At 29.3% G+C, this 22,734-nt stretch overlaps 1 protein-coding gene across 1 annotated transcript in view; it reads left to right on the forward strand.

The window, feature by feature from the left end:
* The first annotated feature begins 721 nt into the window (after window positions 1-721).
* The window catches only part of LOC118182220 (sodium- and chloride-dependent GABA transporter 1-like), a 37,121-nt gene continuing 15,108 nt past the window's right edge, over window positions 722-22,734 (forward strand). The window contains exons 1-7 of the mRNA XM_035351540.2: window positions 722-1,459; window positions 2,261-2,395; window positions 3,428-3,812; window positions 7,164-7,431; window positions 9,932-10,035; window positions 16,171-16,295; window positions 19,617-19,729. Coding sequence (XP_035207431.1) covers window positions 847-1,459; window positions 2,261-2,395; window positions 3,428-3,812; window positions 7,164-7,431; window positions 9,932-10,035; window positions 16,171-16,295; window positions 19,617-19,729 — 1,743 coding nt within the window. The 5' untranslated portion in view covers window positions 722-846. The remainder of the gene's footprint in view (window positions 1,460-2,260; window positions 2,396-3,427; window positions 3,813-7,163; window positions 7,432-9,931; window positions 10,036-16,170; window positions 16,296-19,616; window positions 19,730-22,734) is intronic.

A 22,734-nucleotide genomic window follows, 5' to 3' on the forward strand; every position in this document is an offset into this window, starting at 1 on the left:
TTTTAAGTATCTAAGCCCCACTAAAATTTAGGTTATTTGCATAAGGCAAAGCGAACAAGGGCTATCAGCCTAAGAGAAGGAATGTCTTCATGGAGAACGGTCTAAAGGAAATTAGCTCGTATTTACGTTAGATATAAGGAAAACCATGAAACCCAATGCAGCCAGCCCGTTTGCCTGGGATGGAACCCAAGTTGAACTCCCTATATTTCGTGGTTCCTAAGCCTCTAAAAGAAATAACAGGTCTTAGAAAGTTCACTACAAAGGCATACGCAAATAGTCCGCGTATTTCCTCATATTCGACCAAACAAATAAATATTAAAAATAAATTTTAATATTTTTTAAAAAAATTATTTGCATTGACTGCTAATTTATTTTGTCATTCCAGACTACTTGGAGTGCTATAGTCAGTTACATTTTTCGCGTCGCTTATGGTCAATATTTTCCGAGCTCTTTAAAAACAAAAGTCTGTTGTCAAGTCATTTTAAAGCAGATGAAAAATGTTTTGCGTCTGTCAAAACGAAATTGTGTTTCTGTTCAGTTAATAAAACACTCTTATCTGTCATTTACACGAATGTAATTGTTTCAGTTTATGAGCAGTGGTCGTCTCCCTTTCGTAGTGCTTCCAATGTATTATTATTTGTACATGAATTTGACCTTGGAAAACACTTTCCGCTAAGCAGGAAGTCACTGCTTCATAACTAAGCAGTGTGCGTACGCCGACAGGCGCCTTCTAGTTTTTGAATCAAATCTTCTGATGTTTACGGCCGGAAAGGTTTGTTTTTTGAGCTGCGCGCTAAATAGAATGAGCGGCTCGTCGCGGTAGTTTGTAGCGGCTGGTTTGTAGCGATGGATAAGTCACCTGTTGATCGTGGAGGCAAAAACTGGAAATTCAAATCTGACGAAGATATTGCACCGCGCTCACCGGGTGCTAATGCTAAATTATTGCCGAAATCAAAGAATATTGATATTCGTCCGGCACGATCTCGTACTCCAGATGCAAAATCTCCTCCGAAGTTTTATCTGCCTGGCTCACCTGTTTTAGAAGTGAAATCGCGATTTACCTTTGGAACGTCTACTGAGTGTTTACCTAGCGGCGATCAAAAGCTGATAGCAGAACAAGACGGATTGGTTCGAACTTCTTCGTTCATATCTCATCCTTCTCCTTTCAAATTCCATGATGTTGAAAGCTTTCCTAAAAGTGTTCCTTTTGGCCGCAGTCGCAGAATGTCCCGCTCATTACCTGAATTACGAGATATTCAATTTGTTTCTGTGTTACCTGATGTGGAGGAAGAAGAATCTGATTCATCTGAGTATCCAGCAGGGGAAGAAGTTGTTGTTGAAAAGCCTACAAGAATGCCATGGCATAGAAAACTAGATTTCTTGTGGTGTTGTGTTTGTCAAGCTTTAGGATTAAGCAATATTTGGCGATTTCCATATTTCTGTTACAGCAATGGTGGTGGTAAGTTTCATTAGCCGTTCATAATAATAATAATATTTTTTTTTTTTTTTTTTTTTTTTTTGCTATTTGAAAGAAAAGAAAAGTATTTGGTTCTTTTTTATTTTTCTATTTTAAAAAGGCTGTTTTATGACTCCTTCCATTAAAGGATCGATAAAAATAAATTATTTATTGATAAAAATAAATGCATTGATGTTTACTGATATATTAAAATAAATGTTTATTGATTAAAATAAATATTTACTGATAAAAATAAATGTATATGGCAAATTGTCATACCAACTTAAAACATGCTATTTCATTCAGTAATTTCTGATACACAGTTAATAATGCCCTATATGCATTTTGTAAAATCTTAACATGTAAGCTTTATCTTTTCTATGATAATTTAATAGCATAATTATAATTGTAACTAGTAATACTGCTTTTTGTTTTTGCAGAAGTATTGCATATTATATTCTTTTCAATTAACCTCTAATTGGTATCCAACGGTGGGACCAACAAATCAGCTAACAGAGGAAGGAAGATGTATAGCCTTTGTAGTTCAAAATTCTTAGGTTTCTGACTTTTTTTTTATTTTGAAACAGAGTTCTGCTGAAATTTGTACTGCTGGAAGTAAAATTTTATTTAGGTTAAATTAGATGTCAATTTGTATATTAATAGATGACAAAAGCAAAGGTATCAGTTGAACATATTCATTTATTTGAAAAATGAGGAGAGAGGAAATAGTTATTTCTTCTAGATAAAAAATTCCATATCTTTTAAAAGAAACTATTTAAAACATTTTGTTTATTTTATTTTCAGGTTCATTTGTGCTGCCATACTTGGTATTTATGCTTGTATGTAGTATTCCTTTTTTGTGTATGGAACTGGCCATTGGACAGGCAACCCAGTCTGGACCAATATCAGCGATTGGGCAAATTTGCCCATTAATGAAAGGTACATAAAATAGTTTATTTCTAAATATATTCTGAAATTATTGGTTTTCTCATTGTGACAATTTTTAAATTTATTATTAAATTATTTTCATATGGAAAATATTTTAAGTTCAGCATTAAATGTATTAATCTATGAATGTATTCAGAAATATGTGAAGCATGCCTAGAGATAATGGAATAAAATAGGTTTAAGTAGGTTTTTTTTTATGATGTCTGCATTTTCATGTTCAGTAACTGCACTGTTATAAGACAAAGTTTATTAAACTTTGACTATAGGTTATTAATTACTTTAAATGTTGCTGAAAAACAATCTCTGATCTTTAAAAATATATTTTAAAATTTTATTTCTAATTAAATGCAACTATTATTTATGTATTTATTCCAAGTTGTTTAACTTGAAAAAAAAAATAATAATTGTCAAACAGTTAATAAAATGTACAGGGTCATCAATGCATCTTACAAACATGGAAATACTGTAGTAGTTTTCTCCATGTGTAATGTGTATACGAGCCAGTTTTCCCAAAAAAGTCATCCTTGAAGACATCCTTCTACTCGGGCAGATAGCCCTAGTGTTCTTTGCTATAATCAACTAAAACCAAATCTTTTCTCTTTTTGTAATTTTTATTATACACATATTAAATAAGTGAAAATAAACTATTTGTTGCAAAAATAAAGTAATAAAAGTTGTAAGTTTTAAGCTGAAAATACTGACACTTACCTGCATGAAATTTTCGGTACTTTTCTCTTATGTACCTGTCACACAGTTTGGCGGTAGTATCATAAAAATATAATATGTGCATATTTCATTATTCTTGTTTGCACACACGTGCAAGTCCCTTGATGATACTGTGGATGGTCTAACCATGTGTTTGGCTTCTGTTTCAAAGGTGCCCAAAAATGTTGCAGGTGCATAAGAGAAAAGTACTAAATTTTCTGTGTTCTGTCTCTCTCTCTCTCTCTTTTTTTTTTTTTTTTAAAAAAAAAGAAGGAAGATGTCACATTTTTATAAAAATTCTCTTTTAATATTTTACAGGTATTGGTGTTGCAAGCATGATGATTTCATTTTGGCTTACTGCCTGTTTTAGTGTATTAACCTCTTGGACAATGTTCTACACATTCAATTCTTTTTATTCTCCACCTCGATGGACCCGTTGTACCAATACTTGGAACAGTGACTCATGTCATGATTCAGTCCATTCTATTCTGCATTTAGCATCTCCTAGTGACGAAAAAACTTCTAAAGTTACAAACTCATTTGATCCTGCTGCAAATAATTCCAGCATGGTCACATCACCTCTCCCAAACTTTTATATTGATGATGTTCCTGCTGCTTCACAAACTGGAAATTTGTCACATATGAATGTAATGGATGAAAAATTTATTGTAAATATATCACATCCAGCAGTTGAATTTTTGAAGTGAGTTTAAATTCTGCCGTAAATACTTATAATGTTACTGTAATAAAACCTTATTTATATAATTAAGTGTTGTTCAAGGTACTGTTGAACTGAATATCGAAATGTAAATTCAAAATTATTAACTTTTCTTGGAATTTTTTATTATTTGAAGTTTTCTTTTGCTACCTTCAGTTTCATTTCATTCAATTTCAGCAGTACTTAAATCTTGAATAATAAATGTTTGAACTGTGCAACACTATACCCAGAATTACCAGTAGATTTTCTGAATAAATTTGAAACTGTTTAGGGATTTGCAATGGTCTGGAAAATGTTCATATGAAATTCATAGCTCATATGTGCACTTATGTCCAAATTTATCTTTACATAGCCCCCTGCCCCCAAAATAATATTAATTGAAATATCCAATTGATATAATCCATTTCTGCAGAGAAAATATGAAAGACAAGCCTGATTAACATTATTCAGCCAAAAGTCATATGACAGTGAATTAAGTGCTTCATGTATAGTGAATATCTGCAATATAGCACTTGATTACAGTGTGTAAGGATTCAGAATGATCTTTTATGGCTCTAAAATATCATTTAGAAGAATTTGTGAAGTGGCAAATCATTAGCCATTTAGAAGCAGAGCAAACAATCATGAAAGCAATGAGATGTGGGAATATTTCAAGACTGACATCTCTATGCTATGAAAATAATCCCAAAGCTCCGTAACAGTTGCAAGGAGACCTGGATAAAATTGAAGATGAGTAACCACTGTTTCTCAAGATTGATATCATCAGAATAGGAAGTGTAATGCTTGGCAGTTAAGTCCAGAGCTCCCAGCCATCACTGGAACTGTTGTATCACAGCAAACTGTATATAGAAGTTTTAATGAAAAAGGCCTTTATTTTAGAAAGCCAAGAGTATGTGCTTCAGTGTTTTCCCAACAAAAGAGGAATTACTGTAATCACTTTAAAAACATCAGAACTGGAACTAAATGGTTCCATGTTCTCTTTATTGATGGGTCAAGGTTTAGCTTAGCATCTGATTCTAAGCATGTGTACACATGGAGGGAGTCAGGAATGCAAAATCTTCCTTCAAACATTATGGAACATAAATGTTTCGATAATGCAGGTGTAATGCTATGGGGAGGAATAATGATCGATTGACATATGCCCCTGCACATTTTCAGCAGCAAATATCTGTGACTGCCCAGATATATCAAGATGAGGCCTTAGAACCGTAAATAAGACTTTTTAGAAGCATATAAGGATCTGAATTTTTATTTCTGGATGATGATGCTTGTCCACAACAAGCAAACCTCATTGACGAATTGCTTAAAAGGAAAGATATTGAGCGAATACTCTGGCCAGCAAAGTCTCTTGATCTTAACCTGATAGAGAACTTTTGGGCACCCCAAAATATAGACTAACCAAAATAGGTATTAACTGTTTATGTTAGTAACAAAACTTCATGTGAACAGAAAATTGAAGTAGCTAATCGTGTAGAGTTAAATAATTTATATGCATATTTTCAAAACTATGTTTTGTTGCTTTTAATTCCCATGTTATAGTAAAAAGTCCGAAATCCGGACTCGTCGGGACTTTGCCGATTTCGGATTTTTCTGGATATTAGATCATCAGTTTAAATCTAGTAAGATGGCATGTAGAAATTATAAAATTAAAAGTATGAAATTGAGATTTATGAAATAATGGAGTATTTATGATCTAAAAGGTATCAAAATTTACAACAAAAAGCTTAATATTTATTTGTTTACCTTATTAAACATTTCTTCCAGTGTAAGTTGTTTAAGTTACTTCGTTTTTTGTGCTAATACTTTCTTTTTAATTCTGTAGACAGACATAATCTCTTGTTTAGTTACATTATTGAAATCCTCTAACTGCTGTGTCGAGAATTCACTAACTTGTCAATTGAAACTTTCTTGTTTTCAGTAACTGCTTTGTCACTTTCTTCACTATTGGTAGTGGTATTTTCTGGATCTAGAAGCATACTAAAGATTTCTCTATTCATTAATTGATTGATGATTGAGAACCATTATCATCACAATGAAAAACCTCTTTTATATTATCTTCATTTATAACCTCTTTTCCACATTTCTTTACAAAATCCGTTAAATGGAAAATTTCACCTTTGTTTTGGGATATCCGAAAACCTTTAAAATTAGCGGCTATTATCATCAAATTTAGCTTCCTTCACTATACATATTTGGCTATGCATCATGAGCTTGGCGACTAACGACAAGTTATTCCATTAAATTTTATCTTTCTTCCATCGTGCACTGAGACAATTAAGCTTGAATTGTATTAGTGTTAGTTATTCATTATACTTATGTCTATTTCTTGTACATACTTAAGGCTTATCGGAGTTCTGAATAAATAAATTCCCTCATATATTCAAAATGCGACCCGGTGCAGCCATATGAACCCTGGCACTAGTTCTAGGTTTATGTGAATAACAAGTCAATTATTCTGAATTCAAATAGCCCTAAATGTAATCTTTGGGTCTATGAGTATCATCAACAAAATCTATTTTGTTATCTATTACAAAATCTATTACATGAGTCGTTACTCAAGTTATCATGTTTTGATAAACATGTGGTGATGAAAGGAAAGTATAGTAAATAATGGTTCGCCAGGTATAATGGTTCAAAGTGAAATTAAGAATTGTGACTCTCGGGAGAATCAGGTTTTATTATGCACGGAGGGGGGAATCAAATGTGCATTTGTAAAGCCTACGAGAAAACGTTGTTCGTGGTTTTGAGGTCCAAATTTTAGATCATTCTAGGAAATGGACGTCCAGATTTTGGACTTTGTACTGTATTCGAGGATCAGCTGAACTTTGTATTAGCAATTTAGATACTTGAAAGTAATTAATTTGATATATTTAAAATTTTAAGAAGCTAGAAAACATTTTTTAAATGCTTTCTAGTTTTTATTATGTAAATGAATTGTTCTAATAATAGGCTATATAAATTATGCCATTTAACCCTCTTTTGAGTGAATGGATAAGATTGTTGAGCACTGGTTATTATTTCAGATTGGATTTCTGAGGAGCAGGGTGATTGAGATTTTTTTTCAGATAAAAGTAGTTAATAAACATTATAATAATAATTACATAACCAGGCCATCGTTTTAATTCTTTCAAATAAAAGTAGTTAGTAAAAGTAATTTTCAGATAAAAGTAGTTAGTAAAAATTCTAATAATGATTACATAATCAGGTCATTGTTTTAATTCTTTTCCTTAGTTTCTTCTTGCTCTTTCTTGTATTCCATTTATTTTCTTATTTGTAATATAATTTTATTTAATGCATTTTTTACTGTGTAATTCTTTTTTTAATTTTTACTTGCAGTGTGAAAATGCTGGAGAAAAGTAATAGCATTGAAGAATCTGGCGAGTTGCGTTTTGAGTTATTGGCATCTGTGTTATTTGTTTGGATACTGACTTACTTTGCTCTTCGCAAGACGGATTTTTTTAGAGGGACTACCATCTACATTTTGACTATAGTTTCTTATATACTTCTCTTTAGTATTTTTCTACGAACTGTAGCCCTGGAAGGTGCTAAAAATGGACTCAGACTTCTTTTTCAACCTGATTGGGACCAAATGGTTAGCCCTAGGGTGAGTATAGTATTTTATCCTAACATATTTTAATTTTCTGTATTTCACAAACATTTGAATTAAAGTGAAATTAAAATTTGCTGAAGTGCTTTTAAATTAAAAACCTTACTCACTGTTATACGTGCATGAAGAATGCAAGACAAAATTTTATCCATATATTACAGGGAAGTAAGAAACCTTTACAACCTATCTTAACATCATGCAGATTTGACTGATTGATTTGCTTTCATCATTTTTTTTTCTTTTTGTTATTTCATGATTTAATAAACTGAATATTTTATCTCGTTGTGATAACATTCTCTCGAGCTCTCATACAGTAGTGATCCTCTTTTCTTCTTCTCTCCCAGATTCTTTGTTTTAAAATTCTCTGTTCTATGCTTTTCCTAGTAATGTACCTGTCTAACTTGTTTCATGTCATGTGAAAGAGGACATTGCATTTTAGGATAGAAAGCATCTAAGTATCCAAATATAGTGGACCTTTTCTAAGATGACCATCAACAATTTTAGCCAATTTTGATCTTCTACAAGATTATCATAGAGTAAACATATTGACGATAAAAGTAATAAATTTTAATTTATTTAAAACTCTTGAAGTTTTTTCCACAAAAAGTGAGTGCTTATATTGGTTTATTAATATTATAGTAAAACTATGAATTGATTAGAAACATAAAATTAGAGAATCATATATCAGAAAACAAAACTTAGAAAAAAGAATTATCTAAGGTTATTGAAATGATAAAACTTTATGCTACTTGAACATTGAATTATTATACGTAGTGCAGATACGAAATGAAAAAAATTTTAACAATTTAGAAAATTAATGAATAAGCTTTATAATTTCAGAGTGCTTAATTAATGAATTAATATAATATGATAAATTACATCGAGCTGAGAAAGGATAAAATTAGCAATTAATAATCAATTCATTTTAGTTTCTATAAAACTTATTTTATTGATATTTCAAGAATTAAGCATACAAATCATTAATGCATTAATTCATTAAAAATTTTAGTTTTCTCATTAATTTAGATATTTTGTTGATCTCCTTAAAAATATTTTATAATCTTGTCTGGATTTAGGGTTGGTTGTCTTACAGAATAATATTTATCAGTCTTGAGATTTATTTATGGTTTCAGAAATGCTTTTATGGATATGATTGCCAAAAGACAGTGAACTGCAATTAAAGTTGATGATGTTTTTCTTATTTTCAAGATTAGTGTCATGTGTAACTCATTAATATAAATCTGAAGTCATGAAAAATGACAGACATGACTGTGAGACTGTGAAAACATGACAGACACACTAGTTGGTATTTAATTAAATGATTAAAGTTACCCCCAAAAGCTTTCAGTTTGAAAATAAACAGACCAATTAATTTTACGTTAGACAAATTATTTAAATGCTAGAAAACTTGAATTTTGAGTAATATTCAGGACTGATAATGATGCATTCATTTCTTGTGGAAGAAAAAGAATAACAACATTAATATCTACACAGTTTCACAACATAAAAGAGTAATTCAGGATTGATCACAATACTATAATCTGATTTCCTTAAAAAATAAATAAATTACAAAACAGAAAAATCTTGTTTTTCTCAAGATCAGTTCAATTTACTTCAATGATATGATGAGAGGAGTTATAACAAAAATTGGATTTATCCCATGTGTTGTATCTGTAAGAAGGTCTTCCATGAAGATACCTTCAACTAAGGCAGTTAGTTCTAGTGTGCTCTGCCATTATCAAATTATCCTATCCACAACAAATGCTGTAGAAATAAGTTCAATTAGAGTTGCAAAATTCTCATTATCAAAACGGGATAGTTTTGTAAAGTTGTTTGGTGAGTATTTTGTGGATACTCTATATTTCTGCAGAGTCCTGCGTGAAGGCTTTTTTCCTAAAGCAGATGGCTTTTATGTAATGTGTCATAATTAGTTAAGCAACTGAACTAAAAAAAATCTCATCTGTAAATATATTTACGAAATCACGAGAAGATGGAGCTGCATGCAGCAAAACAGCTTTTAACATTAGTTTTAAAGCCATAAATATTTTGAAGCTGCTGCTCCTGTTAAGATGAAAATAACTTGCCATTTTGTAGTATGATTTCATGCTGTTTGTATTGAATGCAAGATAATAATTTATAATTGAACTGCTTAGGTATAATTACTTGTACTGAAAACAGAAAATTTTGTTTAATTAAATATCATTTAATTAGAATCACATAATTAAAATACGATTTTGATATCACTTTTAATAAAAAATTTTAAAAATTACTTTTCCTCTTAACTATGGTTTTTTGAAAAATGTGCTAAATATCTTTTTAAATATAGACATGCTCTTAGTTTAATATTAGTAGAACATGAGCAAGCAATGAGTATGATTTGTGCTTTTCAGTGTCTCTATAATTTTGAAAACTCATATGAATATGCATGTTTTTTAGTAGCATAAATATTGAACTCAATGAATTTAAATATTCATGCATAAAAAATTTGTTTTTATAGGTGTTACTGTATGCTCTAGCCCAGTCATTCCATTCATTGGGTGTTGTTTTAGGACCAAGCATTGTAATGGGATCCTGCCATAAGCAGCACAACAATATTTTAAGGTGTCAGTTAAGTATTAGTTTCATATAGTGTACTTACAAATATTAGCTTACAAATTTCTAAGTACATTTAAAAAATCCATTCACTATATTAACAGTTGTCTGTTATTGCATTTATTTCTTTTCACATTTGTAATTTTTATTTACTACTGTTGCATATAAAATTGAAACAGAATTTATTCAAATTAAATATAAATCAGTCATCTTGTACATTGTGAGAAAACATTTAGATTTTTTTTCCTCACTTATTTAAAGTTCTCAAAGTTGTAATAATCCTTCTGTTATACAAATTTCCTTCCCGCGGAACAATAAACAGACACTGAATTTAAATGATGGTGCCAACAGATAGTGCAACTATTGCATCATTAAAGCAAAATATTGGTTGTAAGATGGCTGCTGCTCTTAAGAAAATATTATTGGATGGTGAAGTGCGAAGGGAAGGTTTCTGCATCTAAAGCCAACCTTCCCAGCAGTCATTTTCATCATGTTGAGGCATACAATTCTAATGTCTTGGTATAAAAACAAGTTTGGTTTTGATGCATTAAGTTTCCATAAAGGTAGCACAAATATACTACATGAGCAAAGATGTGGTCAGTCAAATAATATGTCCACCATAGGTAGCCAGAATATGCCTTATTGAAGCTATGATTAAGGTGGTTGTCACATTTCACTTAGCAATATTGTTAAGGAACTCAGTGGACAGTTTGCACAGTTATTGTTTATGAGCATCTGACTGACAGAAGATGGGTTCATAGTGGATTCATTAGCAACTTACAGATGATCACAAAGCCAAGTGAATAAGATTGCCTGCCATGCATTTGATGCAACTTAATGAGGAACACATTTTGCTGTTGCTCTGTCAGCTCTTCCAGTTTCTCATCGTATCTTCCAGTCTCCTGGTTGATCACAAAATCTCCTGGTTTTTAATTTTTAGCTTTTATTAAGATAAATGTTTGCAAGCAATGTTCCAGTCCATAAATGAAATTTATTGAATTAATGAAACTTAAATTGTGCAAATTCTATTCTCCCATCCCCAGTGATTTCAATATAATTTTCTTATTAAATTTTGTTTGATCTGAATTGTCTTAATCTTCTGTATGCATTTGTAGAATATTTTATGAAGATTTAACCAGTGTTTAATTAATTAATATTTGTATTTAATTTTTTAAATCAGTATATGATACAATACTAAATCTATTCCAGTATAGTATGTGCATTAATTGCTGATTTAATTTTATCATATTTAAAAGTCCTTTCATGAAGTCCTCTTCATGTTGCTGGTTGATTCCACACTAGAGGAATAACAATGAATGCTAAGAGTTGTTGTGACACTTTGGGGCACTGCATTTAGCAATTTGTAGAAAACTACTAGGACTTATCTCAGGAGGTGTCATGTAGCTGCACAGCAATGCCTGACCACAAGCAGTCACTTATATTTCTGCTTTGTTGCAGAACTTTCACTGGAAAGTGATGGAATATTTTCCTTGTATCCCAAATCTTGCATCCATTCATTTTTTATCCCTTCAGACCTTTGAAAAAACATTTCAGGGGCATGTGATTTGCAACTTGTATAGACATTCAATAAAAATGATACTGCAACATATAATTGTCGTGATAATAATAAATATAATAAGTTGTCGTGATATGGCTTCATTGACTTGATGTTGGTTCCTCTTGTGTCGGCATGTATGTTTTGATATATCATTTGAACAAATGTTTGTACAAACATGGTTACTATGCAGAAAAGTAATATTTAATTTTGCTTTACTACTCTGCATTCAATAATCTGGCTGTGAAATAGAGTTTGTCTCTAAGATTTGTGAAATTACTTTTAAATTCTATTTATATAGTTGTCTATTATATTTCATTTATGTTGTATATAACTAGAATTAAATTTAAATTTATATGTGAAAGGGTTTAATTTTTTATGCTGAAAGAATACATTTATAATACAGTTGAATATTGTTAATGTGACTTTTGATATAATGGCTCACAAGAAAGTATTGTATTATTTCTGTAAGCTCATCTTCCACTCAATAGAACTACCATTTGACACAGTATTCTTTTCTCTTATATTGCAATTTACATAAAAGTATAAATTTTATTTAATTTTAGTATTTTATGGCATGTATATTTAATCATTTAATCATAACTCTGTAAACGTCATGCTATTTTTTTAAAAGTTTAAAAATATTAGCTTTAAGTACTTATAGAGAGCAGTTACATTAAAACTCTGAATATAATGTTAACTAGTTCTACTTTAATTTAACGAAAATTTGTAGAAATAGAAAACTGCAGCCAAAATATTATGGAAATAAAACATTTCCTCAAATTATATGTTGCAGTATCATTTTTAATCCTCCTTTCTTTCCTTAATTATTTAATATAAGGATTTTTATAATTAAATTTTACAAAAATAGGATATTAAAATTCCAGAAATTCTTCAGTACTGCACACATCCTGATTATAAGTTTTAAGAAACTGTCATAAAATCACATCAGTTTGTGATCCTTAGAAGCTGTTAAATCCTTTGATTAGTATAAATGTAAGAAAAATCTGATTCCCTAGTGGTAAATACCAGATGCTTCACAAATAGAAATTTGCCAGTTTAGTCTTTTAACCCTCTCACTGTGTAGCTTTTTATTTTAATCAAAATAAGTTCAAAAATTGCATGTTTTTTTTAATTACATATTTCAAATCTACTTATAATTTAGAGTTAAAATATACAGAAATTTTCTGTAAAAGAGCTTTTTTTCAATATAGAATTAGATAATAGAAAAAGATTGTCAGAATACTGAAATTGAAGAATAATGATATGAAAGGAAAATTTTGAAAATTAATTTTGGTTAAATTATGATTTATTTTATAAAATACAAAGGTAAAACATATGCTAATGAAAATATTTGCATAATGTAATATTTTGTGGTACTGTTCCGTTTTGAGGACCGTAAAAGAAATTGCAGTGAAAATGTATGCGCAAAAGCGCCAAATCTAGCAAACGCCCCCATTTAACAGCGTGCCAAATCTAGTGTACGCGCTGATTTCAGTACGGCAGATTGCATAGTATGGCAGATTGCATAAGTTTATATAGTTCTATATTTCTTAAGACGGCATTGAAATACTAGTTTAATTTTAAAATCATTTTTTGATTTTAAATCCTTTTTTGATAGCCTATGGATTTAAGAATTTGGGAATATTGTCCATGACGAAAAGTCTGGAATAGAATTTTAGGTAAAGTGCAGAATCCCCAACTTCTTGATGCGTTTTTAAGAATTGCACATACTCGGTATCCATGTACACATCGACCTATTTTCACTCAAAAAAAAAAATCTCAGAATTGCACAAAAATGGCATTGCGCACACCCTTGACTTTATCTATGTACAAATCGACCTATTTTCACTTAAAAAGTAAAAGAAAATTGACAAAAATCCAATTGTTTTTACCCTTGTAAAAAGCGGCAAACAAATAAGTGGGCGATTCTGCACTTTACCGAGAATTTTTTCAAGGAAAAAGCATCATTCATTATAGAAAATTAAGTCTGAACAAGCAACAGGATGAAATAATAATAATAAAGTATTATATGAAATTAACGTTTCATTTAAATTAAAACATCAATCTTAGATAGTTATTTACTATTATACTTCCTTTCTTCCATTAGGGTTGCCGCAGTTATTTTTGGCAGCAACAATAGTTTAGCGATTTTTTACGGCGCTCAAAACCAAATAGTACCTATTTTACAAATCAATTTTGCACCACTGTTGAACGTTTTCAATAGAAACTGAATTTTCAAATTCATCACTATCTGCTGGGGAATCCGAGAAATTCTCATCAGTTTCGCTATAACTATCTTCAATATACTTGAAATCAGAGTCAGAAATACTATCAGTGTCAGAAATATTGGCAGGAATATAGATTATATCACTTGCTAAACGCTTCCCACCAGACATCTTTGAGCACGCAAAATGCTACATTATGTATTCTTGTACATTTGGCAGATATGTGGACATCTAACGCCATCTGTTAGCCCACATCTAAATAAACAATTAAACATCACAGAAAAGCTGAAAGGAAACCTCGAACGGGAAAAGAGTAGGTTGCACAATTAAATAAACGGCAAAAATTCATCCCTGGGGAAATCGCGGGTTGTTCAAATTTTGCTACTTTTACATTGTCTGTGGAAATCCTGGGATGTGCAGCGAGAGGGTTAATATTACCTATTTAGAAAAGCAAAGTTCGGTTACAAGATCTAGAAGAAAAATCTCCCTATCCCTTTCTTTTAAGAGTATAAGACTTGTGTTAGGTTAAGTATAAATTTAATTAAATATAAATTAAGTTGTAACTTCCTTACAAACTTAATTTGACTAATTGGAAATCAGGATTGTATAAAATCAAAACAAATTCTTATGTATATGTTCTGATTTTATACTTATCTATTACTGGTGATAAATTGCAGTGTTTTGCAACTTATCGAAAACATTCTATGGCAAAATACGTAAGTGTTGATTATAGTTTTACACATATTACAGTTCATATATGTATTATTTCATATATGTTCATATATGTATAAATTTAATTAAATATAAATTAAATTGTAACTTCCTTACAAACTTAACTTGACTAATTGGAAATCAGGATTGTATAAAACCAAAACAAATTCTTATGTATATGTTCTGATTTTATACTTATCTATTACTGGTGATAAATTGCAGTGTTTTGCAACTTTATCGAAAACATTCTATGGCAAAATACGTAAGTGTTGTTTATAGTTTTACACATATTACAGTTCATATATGTATTATCATGTATGTTTAATTCTACTCAATTATTTTATGTTTTGTTGTAATTTTTAGTCTTTTAAAAAGTATGGTTTAATCATTAGTATGCAGTCAGGAATGGAAAACGTAGCATTTTATTTTTAAAAGGAAGAGGTAAGACATTTTGAGCCAGAAGAGTATGAATAACATATAGTTTTTGAATATACATTCGAAATAACTAATTATATATTTAAAAGCACATATCATTTATCTGGTTGTCAGATTCATTAAAGTAAAAGAAAATATCTTTTACTTTAATGAATTAATTATTATTAATTGTTATACCTACACACATGCATGCACACAGATTCTTAGAGATGTAAATGCTCAGAAGAATGCATTGCTAAAGGAGTGGATTTCTCAAACTGTGGTTAATAACATTATTGCCAGCATAAAAACACATTGTGATATGTATGCACAAGACAGGGAAGATGACATTCCATATTAAATTCATAATTCTTTTTCTTCTTTCAAAAAAATTCTTTCTGAAAGATATTATTATGATTTTTATTGTTTTATGCTAAAGTTTTAGAGTTTTATATCAAGTTAATTTTTTTTGTTTGTATTTAAGTTTTTTGATGTTATGAGTCATTCCACATAAATTGTGGTTTACTGTTTCTTAGAAACCCTGATTTCATATATATATGTGTGTGTGTGTTTGTATGTATATATTAATTATAAACTGAAATCAGAAACAAGAGTTACATCAAAAAAGAAATTATTAACAAAAATAATAAATAGAAAACAGTAAATAGATATAATATAGTTAATAATAGCTAAAAATATTTTTAAAAATGTGTGATAAGTTTACAAATTACATTTTGTTATTATTCTATTTATTTGCAATTATTTCATTTTTTTATTGTATAATTATTATAGTTAGCATTATTTTACTTTTTGTTTGCTTATTTTTATATTCTTTTATTTTTGTGTTTGTTCTTTTTATGAGGTGTCAAACAGGTTATAAATAAGAGAGGCTCAATTTATTATATACTTCCTTTTAGCTTAAATCAGAAAATTTAAATCTTTTTAACTACTTTATCTTACTGCAGCTTTATGTACATTAAAGTCAGTTATGCATTGTAATTTGTCTTGCGTGTTTTGTTTTCCATTGTATATATATTTATTTAGTATTTCATATAGTGTTTTATTTGTTCCAGATGTTATCATGCTAAGAGCAATCGATTTTAATTATTCTTACTCTGGCTAAATTGCTATAACTAAAATTTGTTTAGTTATTTTTATGCATTTTTTGAAACTTATGTTAATTAAAAAAAATTTTTGTGACAGTATAATGTTTTAAAATGATTATACCTATTTCAGGGATACAATTGTGCTAACAGTTGTCACTTTATTAACTGTTTTAATGGTTGGATGTATTACCTTTGCCACTATAGGCCACTTAGCATTTAAAACAAATAAGCCATTCTTTGAAGCTTTAAGTGATGGTAAGTGCATGCAGTTCTTACTTATAGTTTATGTGCAACTCAGAAATATATATGTAAGATATTTGATTATGATTATAAGTGCATACTGGTATATTTAAGCATAATTAAAATTGGGTACTTTCCGATTATTCGCACCTCCACCACAAAGTTGTAAACTCATTGGTAATTTTGGAAAGCATTTAGGGATTTGTTGCTAACTTTTGGAGAAATGCCTATTTATTGGTTATCTTTATGTCTGTTTGAATGATGCATCCAGTGTCCGTTATTTTACATTTTTCTTTTTTTCGTATACGACATGAAGACTTTAACTTTTAGCTGTTATTTTCCCCATATGCAACAATCTGTTTTCACTTTTTAAAAAACAATCTCACAACCAACAATCTGTTTTCATTTTAAAAAGAAAATTAGAGAATTGCATAAACTCAGCATTCTGCACAACTTTGGCACCAAAATCTTAAAATGAGAAAGAAAAAGAATTCTGCGATATGAATGCAGAAAGCTAAATCTGAGATTTTGCAAAGATAATGAAAACTGCAACATTAGGTTCACTGCTGCTAAAACACTGAAATTCCCAATCTGCAGTTATATTGGTGAAAATATCTGGAGAAGTAGAAAGCCTTCTGGGAAAATGCTACATGCATCTCTAGATTGCTATGTAAATACCTTAAGGGACATCGTGGGCTGCCAAATAAATTCTTTTTGGCAATGTGGCATTGGCTGATTAATATTTTTTACAGCTTTTCAGCAGGTGTGCTGGTAATCAGAAAATGCCTTAAAATATATATATAAATGGTATATATGGTATTTATTGCCTAATTTTTTTTTAATAAAATACTCTTGCAAAAATTAAGTATTGGATATTTTAAAGAGTGTAAGTTTATGTATGAAATGTGTCCATTATTCGGGAAAATGGCTTGTATACTGTATTTTCTGCGCTGAAATTTGAATGAGAATGTATGCTTGGAATTTATCATTTTCAGCAAAGTTTTTTTTTTTTTTAATCACTAACCATTTTTTAATAATCAGTTTGAAACAGAAGGAAAAATGTGTGGATAAATTGTGTAAAATATTTTGTACATGAACATGTATAAAGTATTCAATTCAAAAGTGAACTACTTGTTTAACTGTGCACAGTTACATAATTTCTGTGTTGTTCCCAAAGTATGTCTTCTAAATAAATGGTTAAATTAAGAAACATCTGATGAACATATTTATGCATGTGTAGTTGGGTTTATATAAAGATTATAAAAGGCAATTATAGTTCAGTACTTAACTATTTTGTATATATATAAGTTATACAAAAATTTTTTAACTTTGTACAAATAGCAATTTCAGCCATAATTTCTTTTTTTAATTTGTACAAATCCATACTTGTAATTTGCTTGATGAAAACCTTGCTCTGCAATGAACTTTTCAAGACTGAAAATATTTTCTTAAAAATACCAGGGTCATGTTCGTGCAGTTTTCCCAGAAAGCGTTTCCTATAAATCCTCTAATTTTGTGGGACAGTTTTTCAGCAGGCCAAAAATAGCAAAAATTGTTGAGATATATGAAGATTTGAAGATAATACAGATGAAATATTGCAGACAGTAATGATGAAATATTGTTCCAAGATATTGTTTTGATGATAAGCAAAATTAATTTTTGGATTTGGATCAACTTTCTAAATATGGTGGGATTTCTAAAATTTGCTACTACTGCAGAGCTTTATCAGAGAAAACTGACCTTTGATTGCAAGAATGACTTTTGGAAATTATGTTTCCAATGCATCATTGCATTTCGCTTGATTTGTAAGGGGAAAAATTTAATGAAATTGAATGACTAATGACTGAAAGTTTAATGCATGAAAGTTTATTGAAAAAGTTAATGAGTCCATCTAATGTAGCTATATTTTCTGTCAACCTGAAATGCCTTATTAAAGATAATTATAATTTTTCATCTTCTTATTTTTATGTTTCTTGTGTAAAGGCTGAGTGCATAATTTGAAAATCATCTTGTGTTCAAGATTTGAGTGAATTATAGTTGGTTAAAATGCTGTTACTGTGAGTATACAGATGCAGATGTACTTTAAGAATCTTTTGATGAGCATTTTGAATGTGAATTTTCTACGATTTTTTAAAATGGCCTAGTGTGCATTTTCTTCAAATGAGGGTTTATTTATTTATTTAAATTTTTATTGTTATTGCTATTTTTTTAAATTCAATGATTTTATTATTTTATTCAACTTTTGTTTGCACAATAAATTTCAAATTTAGATCATTTTTATATGTGTGTGTATGCTTTTTATTATTTAAGAGTTTATGTATGCTTCAGAATAACTTGCAACATACTCTCGAAGCTTTTATTGATTTTTTTGGCATTACTGCTTTATATATTAAAAAATATATATATTAAATAAAATTGTAAAATTATTTTAATGAAACAAGTATTGTTAGCACATGTTAGCTTGCATTAAAATAAAAAATAAAATAAGGATTGAATTGTTATTGTGTATGTTAGTGACTATCTAGTAAATAGTTGTCTAGATTTAAGACTGATAAAACTAACTTGATAATTCGTCAAATTTTGCTCATTTTTACTTAGTGATAAAAGTAAAAAGCATAACATTGTCATTAAAAATTTTGAAAGCTTCTGAGATGCTGTACCATTTCTCAAGTTTAATTTGTGATTGGCAACTTTCCTGTCACTTTAATGAAGAGAAATAAATTAAGAATGCCAAATTTTAAATAAATAAATAAATAAAAAATTGCCATTTTGAAAGTGTCTTCTATTTTACAGAATATATTTAGCATGCAGATGTACTATCTGTATTTTTATTTATCCTCCCTTTAAAGCTTCAGTTGTTAACAGCATATCTCTTTCTTACTCTTCACATTTTTGCTACATCCAGCTCTCTAAACTTTGTTAAAAGTTAAAGAAGACAATTGTATCTTTAAATTTTTGTTTTAGATACCTCAACACTTAATAATTTTTATGTTACAGATGTATTCTTATTTTTCAGATTGTTGATAATGCTCAGGAACCATTTATGAAAATGAAAAAAATAAATAAATAAATAAATAAATAAATAAATAAAATAAAAATAACTTTTAGAATTTAATATTTTAATGTCTGTTGTAATTTTTTTGTAACTGTACCTTTTTTTTTTTTTTTTTTTTTGGTATTAAGTTATATTAAGTGAACAGCATTATTATGCTAGCTTAGCTTAGCTTGTATGCATTTTTAAAAAAAAATTGTGTTGATTTATAATTATTTTGTAATAATTTTTTTAAGTTTATTATTTTTCTACATTAATTTCTTATTCATTTTTTTCACTTACAGATCCTGGCAATGTTTTTGTTATTTATTCAATTGTGATTGGTTCTATGCCTCTGCCTTCATGCTGGGGTGTACTTTTCTTTATTGTACTTTTGTGTCTGGGTTTAGATTCTGAGGTATATATAATTTTCATTGCTGTATAAAAAATTTTCACGATAAGTATTATTTTAAATACATTGATTATAAAATCAAAGCTGAAATCATAATATAAAGTGGCTAAGTGACCACTTCCATATTTATTTATATTCAATTTTATAGAGTATTTTCATACAAAAGAGGAACATTGAGATGTGTAGAATTGTAGATTGAGGGTAAGGTGATATATATTAAATGTGTTCACTACAAAATTATCTTTGTAGCATAACATGAAATGATAAAAGTGGTGGATGACTCTTTGCAAAGTTTCACGGGTAAAAATATATTTTAGGGTACCCCTTGGCAATTTTTGGCAGTACATGAATACTGAGTTTGTGCAATTCTTTGACTTGTTATTTTGGCTTGCGTAGTGGCGATTTTCCCGCCAAAAGTCGCCCCTACACAAAGCCAAAATAGCAAGACAAAGAATTGCACAAACTTGGTATCCATGTGCACATCGATCTATTTTTCACTTTAAAAAAATCCCAGAATTGCACCAAAATGGCATTGTGCAATCCCTTGACTTTATCCATGTACACATCGACCTATTTTCACTTAAAAAAAATCAGAGAATTGAACAAACTAGGCTTTGCGCATTCCCTTAACTTTGTCCATGTACACATCGAAATATTTTTGCTTAAATTCAAAGAAGCACCAAATTCTACAGTAGAGGCAAACAAAAAAATGCATAATCTCAATAAACTACATTTTAAACCAAACAATAAAATAACATGATAAAATAAAATAACATAAAAACTTACCTTATTTAGAAATTTGTTCGTGTTCAGTCTGTGGCACACAAAATTCCTTAACAGCATCCAAAAACTTCCTAAAAGTATCTGAACTAGAATCCATATACTATTGGAATTGCCACATGAGAGTAAAAAATATCCTATGTATTCCGGACTGTCCGAAAAATGGCTACTAAGCAAACCTTCATTTACACACCAGTCAATAAATGCACTTTTCTGCTTTCCTTTCAAATCATACAGAAACTTCAAATTAATCTTACTACATTCAGCCATTCTACCATCGAAACAATGAAACAAGCAATGCACTTCCTAACCACACATACCACAAAAGCCCTTACAAAACATCCCATGATTCAAAATTTCATGGAATAATGCAAACGATTATACCATAATAGGGTTTCCATAACATTCAACTACTCAGGTTACCATAAATGAAACAACAACTTGGAGATAAACGAAACAACAACTTGGCAATAAATGAAACAACAACTTCGTGATAATACAAGGGGTACCCTAAAGTCAACTCTAACCATTTCATGTATTCATTTAATGCAGAGGTCATCTACAGAAAGAGGTTATTTGAACTGATTGACTTGTTAAATGCCCATATTTAAAAATTGAAACATTGTATGGATCATCATCTAATATGCTGTTTCTAAATATGTCTAAATGTTTTTGAAGGTAAAATAATTGTATTTTATGTTTCCAATGCATCATTTTCCATTGTGTAATTTTTATGTATTGTGGATAAAACTGTATGCTTTACAAGTTCACTGCTGAATGCATGTTTATTTTTACGCTTCTTATAATTTTTAATATGCATCGCTATTTATAATTAAATAATTAATTGTAGAACAGCATTTATCCAAATTAATTGAAGCAGATTTATATTTGATACAATTTTTCAGATATCTCATGGTATCTACTTTCTACAGTTAATTATTTCTATTAGTTATCATAAATTAAATATATATGAAATAAGCAACATAAAATAACTGTGTAACATTAAAAAAGTATGTATTGTACTTTAACATGTTTACAATTACATAATTAATTAATATAAAATAGTAATAATTATCATTTTTTTCTTTTCCCACACAGCACTTAATGAACAGCTATGTTTTGCTATTATTTGATGAGAATTAATTCATTTGGTAGATTAATATTTTTACTCAAAAAAGAAAAAAAAAAAACTTGATACAGTACAGCAAATATTTTTTTAAAACTACATCTATAGTGTTGTATTAAAAGAAAGAAATTATGGGTAATATAATATATTAAATGATATTCCTTTTACATACTGTTGTACAAATCAAAATAATAGCACTTTGATCATTTTCTAAAACTCAGCTTTAATTTTATTATCTATAATTTCAGAAGACAGGAATGAATGTTAAAAAAAATTCAGATCTGATTTTATATAATCTGAGGCAACTGAAATTATCTCCTTTGTAATAAACAGCAATGTTTTTAACTGTGCGTCATTCTCTTCATGTCTGTTAGCTTTGTTTTTCTGTGTAACAGCTATAACCGGATATTTGTATTTTGCTGACTTCTTAAAAATAACGTGTAGTAAAATAAAATAATTAAACACAGTATGCACAGTTAGGTAAACATTCAGTTACTGCAGGGAAATAAATAACAGTAATTTTTAGCTATAACTGTAGTTATGACAAAATGTTAGACAAGAAATGACTACATGCCTAATATTAGCTATATAAATACTGAATAACTTTTATAAAATATGATGCCAGGTAACTCATTTTACACAGTGCATGTTTTGAATGACATAATCCATGAACCCATGTCAGTCATGTTTGGAATAGATTTAATTCAGTATTCTTATTTCTTGTGTTTATGTTGAAATTATTTATTTTTATTCCGAAACATGCTTAACTTGGAATGAAAATGCCTAGGAAGAATGGAATGAAAAAATTTTGATTTTGAAATAACTGAGGATGATTGATTTGGGGATTTATCAATTCAGTATTATTTTTTTCTCTTTTGTTTTGGCTAAGCATGTTTTTCTTGCATACTGTGCAAATATTATGTAGATCTTTTGCTTTTAAATTTCACTTCTTGCTACTGAGATGGGAATGGGCATCGATTTATAATTGTGCTAGAATTTGAAAAAAATTCTGATGTATGTTGAACTGCTTGTGTTTTGTGTTGCTATAAAATATTTATATTTATTTGCAGATTTTAAGATATCAAATTTTGAAATTTTGACATGC

The sequence above is a fragment of the Stegodyphus dumicola genome, chromosome 12, assembly GCF_044657685.1.
Source record: "Stegodyphus dumicola isolate Sdum_Otavi_A_Nest chromosome 12, ASM4465768v1".
NCBI classification, from domain to species: Eukaryota; Metazoa; Arthropoda; class Arachnida; order Araneae; family Eresidae; genus Stegodyphus; species Stegodyphus dumicola.